The 9,303-nt window shown below is 36.2% G+C and overlaps 2 protein-coding genes across 9 annotated transcripts in view; one reads left to right on the forward strand and one right to left on the reverse strand.

Annotated features, from left to right (window-relative positions):
- LOC136031730 (vesicular glutamate transporter 1-like) overlaps positions 1 to 9,303 on the reverse strand; it is a gene marked incomplete at its 5' end in the record, with an annotated part of 404,579 nt that overhangs the window by 238,663 nt on the left and 156,613 nt on the right.
- The window catches only part of LOC136031723 (uncharacterized), a 94,285-nt gene that overhangs the window by 23,504 nt on the left and 61,478 nt on the right, over positions 1 to 9,303 (forward strand). For 6 of the 8 annotated variants that reach the window (XR_010618566.1, XR_010618565.1, XM_065711431.1 and 3 more), the window contains one exon: positions 8,577 to 8,690. Coding sequence is in view for 1 of the 8 variants with exons in the window: in XM_065711433.1 (XP_065567505.1) it covers positions 4,714 to 4,736; positions 8,577 to 8,690 (137 nt within the window). In the remaining 7 variants the exon portion in view is untranslated. Of the gene's footprint in view, positions 1 to 2,936; positions 4,737 to 8,576; positions 8,691 to 9,303 lie in introns of those variants that run through there. The other 2 variants (XM_065711432.1, XM_065711433.1) reach the window with 1 other exon arrangement.

Here is a 9,303-nt window from a genome sequence, read left to right on the forward strand (position 1 = left end):
CTAGTTGTTGTGAGGGGTTTACAACTTCTGCTAGTTGGTGTACATAGTATTTATGTTAAGATCATTAAATATTAATAATAATAATATTTATTACCCACAAACATGCAAAAGTATAAACAGTGGAGAACAGAGAAAAAAAATAATAAAGCAAAAACAAAAGTGCGCGTAACTCAACAATGACAAGCACAACAAAGTTAATATAACAAAGAAAAACAGTATAATTTTATAGACTTATAGATCAGTAGAATAGACGAAGTAAAGCGGCATTGATAACTAGAAATATTTACAAACACAGAGTAGACCGCCGCTCATATTTCGTAATCATCATGTTCACCATTTAATATTAACCCACAAAGATAACCCAATGAAGAAAAGAAAAAGCAAACGAAATTAACAAAACTACTAAAAGACTAAACACTTATCCTACATAACACATAAATAGCAAGAGAAAATATAACTAAACTAGAAAGATAACTTACAAAAAGAAAAAGATTATGACACCACCACCCCATACAGGGAATTATTCTTGCAGAGAGATCGGACATAGCGAGAGAGCCGATTTTGGACGGCCAAGTATGGATCAACAATGCCATACCTTTCACTAATCCAATAATTTTTAGTCCAGGGTGGTAGGCCTAACAAGAACTTACAAAAACGATAAAAGCATGACCAGATTGTACGCTTATTCTGATCGGTTAATAGAGCCCAAAACGGGGAAAGACCAATAACGTGTGGCTGCACCAGTGCACTGAAAAGCTTTACTCTGATGTGTCTATTATAATTTGTCTTGGGAGATGTGAGTGGACATTAAGATTTGCGGATCTTGTTGATCATTAAATAAAAAAAAAACTAGTTTTTTAAACTGAAAGTAAGGAGCGATATTAACACCTAAAACGAACAGAAATTACTCTGTATATGAAATGGGTTGTGCCCTCCGCAATCCCTCGCTCTTTACCCTAAAGTTTTTAAATGTTTTAAAAAGTAGAATTGTGGCAAAGAGTCAAACTTTAGCGTAAAGAGCGAGGGATTGCGGAGGGGACAACCCATTTCATATACGGAGTAATTTCTGTTGGTTTTAAGTTTTAATATCGCTCCTTACTTTCAGTTTAAAAAACTATTTTTTTTATTTAACTTCTTTATTTAACTTTAACTTTTTTTTTAAATTTATATTCTACTCGTTTGCCAGAGATTCCCGTCATCAATTTTAGCTTTAAGTTGACTGTAGCCTTTACTCGATGGTAATATTTACTTTAATACCAGTAACAACTATCCTAAATACCCTGGTCTTTTGTTTCGATCCGGACAATCTTTGGTTCACAGTAAGATTAAATATATACAAAAACAGTTTTTCTTTAACTGAAAGTAAGGAGCGACATCAAAACTTAAAACGAACAGAAGTTGCTCCGTATATGAAAGGGGCTTTTCCTCCTCAACGCCCCACTCCTTACGCTAAAGTTTGATTCTTTCTCTAAACTCTACTTTTTAAAACAGTAAAAAACTTTAGCGTAAGGAACGGGGTGTTTTTTTCCCCCTAATCTCTTCTAGACAAAAAAATGGAAGCCTATGAAAATTTTTATGATTTTCAATTATCTTCTAAGCAAGCCAAGAAAAACGTAAATTCTTGGTTAAGCAAAAAAAACCGCTTATAAAGAAAAACAAGAGCTAAGAGCTCATATGGCACTTGTGACGAGGCATGAAGAGCTAAGAGCCAAGAGATCATATGGTATGAGCTCTAACAAAATTCTAAGAATCAATAGATTGATTTAAAAGGAAAATAAGAGGCTTAATGCCGATCAGGATTTAAAATAAGAGCTCTGAGTCACGATGCCCTTCTAAATATCAAAATTCATTAAGATCCGATCACCCACTCGTATGTTATAAATACCTAATTTTTTCTAATTTTTCCTCTCCCTTTAGCCCCCCAGATGGTCGAAACCGGGAAAACGACTTTATCAAGTCAATTTGTGCAGCTCCCTGACACTCCTACCAATTTTCATCGTCCTAGCACGCCCAGAAGCACCAAACTCGCCAAATCATTGAACCCCTCCCCCCAACTCCCCCAAAGAGAGCGAATCCAGTACGGTTCCGTCATTCACATATCAAGGACATTTGCTTATTCTACCCACCAAGCTTCATCCAGATTCCTCCACTCAAAGTGTTTTCCAAGATTTCCCCTTCCAACCCCCCAATGTCAAAATATCTGGTCAAGATTTGAAATAAAATCTCTGAGACATGAATTCCTTCTAAAAATTAAATTTCATTAAGATTCGATCACCTATACGTAAGATAAAAATACCCCAATTTTAACGTTTTCCAAGAATTCTGGTTTCCCCCTCCAATCCCCCCCAACGTCACAGGATCTGGTCAGAATTTAAAATTAGAGCTTTAAAGTGGAATCCTTCTAAATATTAAATTTCATTAAGATGTGGTCACCCTTTTGTAATTTACAAATACATCAATTTTCAAAATTACCCCCCCCCCACCTCCACCAAAGAGAGCAGATCTGGTTATGTCAGTCATGTATCTTAGACAGGTTTTTATTCTTTCCATCCAGTTTCATCCTGATCTCACCGCTTTAAGTATTTTCAAAGATTTCCGGTACCCCCCAACTGCTCTCCCCCCAATTACGCTGGATCCGGTTGAAATTTAAAATAAGAGATCTGAGTTACGAGGTCCTTCTAAATATGAAATTTCATTAAGATCCGATCACTCCTTCGTAAGTTGAGAATACGTCATTTTTTCTAATTTTTTAGAATTACCCCCCCCCCAAATAGAACGGATCCGTTCCAATTATGTAAATCACGTATCTATGACTTGTGCTTATTTTTCCCACCAAGTTTCATCCCGATCCCTCCACTCTAAGCGTTTTCCATGATTTTAGGCCCCCCCTCAATTCCCACCAATGTCACCAGATCCAGTCGGGATTTAAAATAAGAGCTCTGAGACACGATATCCTTCCAAATTTCATTGAGATCCGATCACTCCTTCGTAAGTTACAAATACTTCATTTTTTCTATTTTTTCAGAAATAACCCTAGCCCCCTCCCAACTCCCCAAAACAGAGAAGGTCCGTTCCGGTTATGTCAATTATGTATCTAGGACTTGTGCTTATTTTTCCCACCAAGTTTCATCCCGATCTCTCCACTCTAAGTGTTTTCCAAGTTTTAGGTTTCCCCCTCTCAACTCCCCGCCCCCAGATCCGGTTGGGATTTAAAATAAGAGCTCTAAGACACGATATCATTCCAAACATGAAATTTCATTAAGATCCAATTACCCGCTCATAAGTTAAAAATACTTCATTTTTTCTATTTTTTACGAATTAACCGGCCCCCCACTCCCCCCTAGATTGTCAAATCGGGAAAACGACTATTTCTAATTTAATCTGGTCCGGTCCCTGATACGCTTGCCAAGTTTCATCGTCCTAGCTTACCTGGAAGTATCTAAAGTAGCAAAACCGGGACTTTAGGTTTCCCCCCTCCAACTCCCCCCAATGTCATCAGATCCGGTCGGGATTTAAAGTAAGAGCTCTGAGACACAATATCATTCCAAACATCAAATTTCATTAAGATCCAATTACCCGCTCATAAGTTAAAAATACTTCATTTTTTCTATTTCTGGCGAATTAACCGGTCCCCCACTCCCCGCCAGGTGGTCAAATCGGGAAAACGACTATTTCTAATTTAATCTGGTCCGGTCCCTGATACGCTTGCCAAATTTCATCGTCCTAGCTTACCTGGAAGTGCCTAAAGTAGCAAAACCGAGACCGACAGACAGACAGACCGACAGAATTGGTGATTGCTATATGTCACTTGGTTAATACTAAGTGCCATAAAAAAGAAAAGTATTTTCGAAAAATGTTAAAACCTTCAAAGAAGACTCCTCGTAACTAAGTAAGCATGAAACTTATATCAGTAGGTATCTCCTGACCGCTTTTCGCTTTTTCCAGCAAGTCCCTTTCTCTCAGGTAGAACTAGTTGGGTTTGTTATTCTATTCACTAATATTAAAAAGGATAATCATCTTTTATATAACCTGCTAGTGCTACAAATGTGTCTCGGTAATAGGCCGGCATACTGAGGACAACTCCTCGATTCTACCGAGGCTTAGCTCTTTACATTGACCTTCTCTTAAAAAACATCGGTTAATTTTCAGAAGAGTTGAAAAATTCAGTAGCTGACAGATAGATACACCATTTGATTGGTCCCATCAGTAACGAGATGCTACTTGCCTATCTCTCTGCTAAAAAGTGGATAATGGAGATCACCGATGGATCCGGGGGAGCCCGGGCTCCTCTAGATTTTTTTTTTTTTGGGGGGGGGGGTCCTTGTTCCTTGTTTTTTCTGTTTTCGCTTTTTTAAATAATACATCTGTCAAGTTGGTCAATTTTTAGCGCCTTTGTTATGTTGCCCCCCTCCTCTCCCAAGATTTTGCTTATTGGTGTCCGTGTCATATTGAGCCCCTCTCCTTAAGATTTTTCTCTGATATCTACCCTTGGCGGAGAAAACTAAGTGCAGCTTGGACGTGGCTCATTTGTTCACGTTTTCTTTTATCTAACTCGTTTTGCACTTAACTATTTATCAATCCAACTTAAAAACTATTTTTTTTCTATTTTTATATTGATAGAACCAGTGTGTTTTCCCCGGATACTCTCCAACAGGTTGACTCGAGTCCGGCATTGTGGAGTGACATGCATGAGAGGTGTAGTATAAGTGGGAGATGATAACAACGGCAATGACGAGGTAAAATTAATGCCATGTTTTTCCTTGTTTTTCCAATTAGCCATGACTTGACCTGCCCACAACTATTCCATTTTTAATTTAAAGCGGGTGGATCCTGGTGGGATTTTATTGGCAAGACGACGAATAATTTTTTTTTTGTAATATTTACAAGTAAAATTGAATTTGTGTTCAAATTCTTTGACTTTATAAATCGCAACTACCCTGAGGATATCTGGTTCTAAGGGTATATACGAATGCATTTATTTATTTGAACGTGAAATCTACAAGAATGAGTATGCAGTTGGTGGTTTCTTATCTTGGTCAACTTCCGCCCCTCTTCAAAATATCCTAAATTTCATAGAATTTCTTACACTTCTTAATCGAATCATCCAAAAAATTGCTTCATAACCCCCCTCACACCCAATTTTTATTATCCTTCTCTTCCCCCTCTTATCGTTTACAAAAAGCAAATCGTGGACCTGACGTTGGCTAAAGTTCATAAAATAAACAGAGAGGAAAATAAAATGCCGATAAAACTAAATTTAGAATCACCATTATAAAATAAAAATATGGAAAGAAAGAAAAACACCTGTACTTACTTATAAGGTTCTCCAGTGCTCCAGTGTTATCCATGTCTTCACTTGCCTCATGAAAATCTGTTCCATGGCTGTTCCCTCCTCAACGCTCCGCTCTTTACGCTAAGGTTTTTTACTGTTTTAAAATGTAGATTTGAGAGGAAGAGTCAAACACTAGCGTAAAGAGCGGTGGGCTGAGGAGGGAACAGTCCCTTTCATATACGAAATAATTTCCCGTCAATTCCCGATAAGATTAGGAAACTCTACATTTCAATATATATATATATATATATATATATATATATATATATATATATATATATATATATATATATATATATATATATATATATATATATATATATATATATATATATATATATATATACTAGCTGTTGGGGTGGCGCTTCGCCAACCCCTAAGCCCTCCCCCCACGCGCGTAAGTTGTTACGCGCCATTGTAGTTGTGTCCCTGTGTCCCACCTGTGAATATAGATAGATATATATGTTTTTAGCTACATCAAATTTGCGAATATACAACATTCTTCGCTGTCCCATTGTCTGTGCATATAAATAGATTGTCAGGTTTACCGACTTTTGAAAATGCAATATATAATTGTCCATGGGAAAAAACAATCCGTATTTAGATCTATACCTCATTATTCTAATGATTGCCGTTGAGCTTTGTTGATGGTGATTGCTAATTGAACATTCCTTGTGTCGCCGTCGTCATTCATATATCCCCCTGTGCCCCCGGTGTCCCCGTTGTAGTTGTGTCCCTCTGTCCCGGTCGTCATTTATATTCCCTGTGTCCCGGTCGTCATTTCTGTCCCGGTGTTTTTTTCTTTTTAGTTTTTTACCTTTTTATTTTTTTCCTTTTTTTAAGTTTTTTTCTTTTTAGGTCCTGTTGTCAGCTAGTATAGCTAGTAACAGCTTAATTAATAGTATTTTGTTTCCGAAATTTTAACGAGCGTATAAACTTGCCATAAAAGTGGTTTTAATGCTTAACTTCGAGAAAAAAAAAACACCTTTGATTGCAGTATAAAGGGTTTATTTAAAGAAGCTTGAAATTTACAGCCTTGTATGTGATTAAATAAAAAAAATTAGTTAAAAAACAGTTTAAAAAAGATCAGTTAAAAAAAAAACAGTTAATATCATTTAAAAAACAAGCTTTTTAACTGCAAGTAAGGAGCGACCTTAAACCTTAAAACGAAAAGAAATTATTCCGTATATGAAAGGGGTTGTCCCCTCCTCAACGTCTCGCTCTTTACTTTAAAGTTTTTTGTTGTTTTGAAAAGTCGAACTGTGATAGAGTCAAGCTTTAGCGTAAAGAGCGAGATGTTGAGGAGGGGACAACCCCTTTTGTATTCAGAATAATTTCCGTTCGTTTTAAGTTTTAATGTCGCTCTTTACTTGTAGTTAAAAAAAAACTTGTTTTTTATTTAATTTTGAACTATAAACTGAAAATCCAACAGGATATTTTTCACAGTATTTCGTCATATCTGGCTTTTTAATTCATATAACTTGCTTTAAAAAACATGGTATTAGACATAGTACCCACTCCCACTCCCACCAGGCTGTCCCCTTCCCACTTAATCAACTCCCTTTTCGCAAAAGTTTAGCTTTTGCTCCGAATGCCTTAAAAATGACTGTTTAAAAGAGGATAATTGGAAATTGATAAAAAGTATTTTTCATAATGACTCAAGAATGAAAGAGCTTGCTGATGCCCATTTCCTTCCAGATTTCGGGCACTTCCAGATAAGCTAAGACGATGAATCTTGGTAGGCATATCAGGGACTGAACCAGATTAAATTAGAAATAGTCGCTTCCCCGATTGGACCATCTTGGGCGGAGTGGAGGGACGCTTAATTTGGACAGATTAAAATATGAGATATTTCTAACTTGCGAACGGGTGATCAAATCTTAATGAAATTTGATATTTAGAATGATCTCGTGTCTCCCCTATGCCTTTCCACGGTCAGAAAATAATTTACACTTTACTAAAATAAAAAATGAATGTTTATTATCAGTTTAATATTCTATTTATTTATTTTTATTAATTTCTGTTCATTCTATACTGACGTAGTCTTTTTAGGGAGAAAGACAGTAATAGTTTAATTCTTTTCGGTTTTCTTTAAGACATTATAGTTTGGCCTGCTATGTGTACACTGGAGAAAACTTTTCAATAGTTTTAACAACGTACACCCTTTTAAAAATTTGGATACAAATTGTAGTTTTTAATTTAGCTGTTACCTCCTCTAGTTGGCCTTAAAAATGAAACTTAGTACCTTACATGTCTTTTATCTCTAATCGATTAACGTCATTTTTCTTTTCTAGGCTAAGCAGTAAATTTCACAGTAAAACCGTGTAAGCCTGTACACTGTTGCCGTCTTTTTGTGTGATAGCCTTAATTTTCACAGAAAAAGGCGTTGCAATAGACCAGGCTTCTTGTAATGTTAAAGTTAAAATAAACATCAAGGGCTTTCAACCTTAAATTCGTTTCATTCTCTGTAAAATTCTTGTTTATGCCTTTTTTCTTCTTCTTTTTCACATTTTAAGAGAAATAGAGCCCTTAACATTTTTGAACTAATTATATTTTTGCTCATCCTTTGCTAAACAAATTTACTGCTCATCCTAGCTCTTCTGCTCCTCGTGAAGTCCAAGAAATTGCATCGTGAGTCAACATACAAGAAAATACATTGAAACATTTTATTTATCTATATAAATAAATATTGGATATTCTGATAGTTTATCATCTGCTTACTACTTGCTGTTCCTAGAGTCAGGAAGTAATTAAGGAACCCTGATAAAAAAGGTTGACCAGCAAAGGTTGAAACTCATGTAGTAATTAGCGTGTATCTGCCTACAAATTATAACAACGAACAATCTGATTCACGATTTGCGTCTGCCTGCAAGCTTTTAGTCAGGTGTCTTTAAAAAGTTGCCTCTACATCTGTTATCATCAGCAGAGATTTTAATGTAGATATAACAAACACAATGTCTACCTGATCACATAACTTTCGGGGCTGCGCTCCTCCTGACTATTGTGTATGGCCTAAGAAGGATAACTTTTCATATATTGGGCCAATTTCCTCAACTTCCAACTTAAATCACGTTGTTGCTTCGTTTGTCAGTCACAAGGCCAAAGTTTTAAAAGAAGGATTCTACTCTGACCACGTTCCTATCTCCACTTACTTTTATTCATCCCCACCTATGACTCAAAATATAGAATCAAACTGGTTTTCCTGCCGAAGTTTTTAATTTGAAGCCTTTTTTTATTATTACAGCTCCAGCAAGCAGTACAGGAAAATCAATCCTCAGAAGATTTTTAAAGCTATCTATAAAATCTATTGCACTGTCCATGATTTGGCACCTTTTCAGTATCAGGTGGTGTCGTTGAGGTAAGAGATATTTCAAATAATTCTCCTGGTTTGACTATGAAAAAGAATCCAGTATCAAAAACTACCCCAATCAACGGATAAAATTAATTGTGTAAGATTGTTATTGCAACTACTACGATTGGTCACGACTTTCAATTCAGACAGGCAGCTGAATATAATAAGGGCTAACAAGATGGTCACTGCAAGTGTATGACAAGAAAACCTCTAAATAATAGTTAGAGTAGAGTCATTATTAAGCCGATGAAGAAATCAAGTAGCAAACCGCATTATTTGGATAAGTGGACATCGTACACCCAGAGGTGGAAAATAGAATTATAGATATCTTTTTCAGTTTATCCTTTACTTCAAACATAACTAACAAAAAATAGAACACTATTTCCCTCCACCCTGTGTATCTACGTGAGTCTATATTTAAAATAAGGAGATAAAAATTATTTTCCTCTAGCACAATGTGAAGCGACAGGCTTCAACTGTGCGTTGCAATTACCATTGAATTCGGTAGCTCTCGTGAGCCAAAAAGGGAGAGCGACTGATCTGGTGCAGTACGTCATCTGAATGTTTTGCTCTTCTTCTTTTGAGTGTAGCTGACTAAAACTGATCAACTGTAGATGGA

Source organism: Artemia franciscana, chromosome 10 (genome assembly GCF_032884065.1).
Source record: "Artemia franciscana chromosome 10, ASM3288406v1, whole genome shotgun sequence".
Classification (NCBI taxonomy): Eukaryota; Metazoa; Arthropoda; class Branchiopoda; order Anostraca; family Artemiidae; genus Artemia; species Artemia franciscana.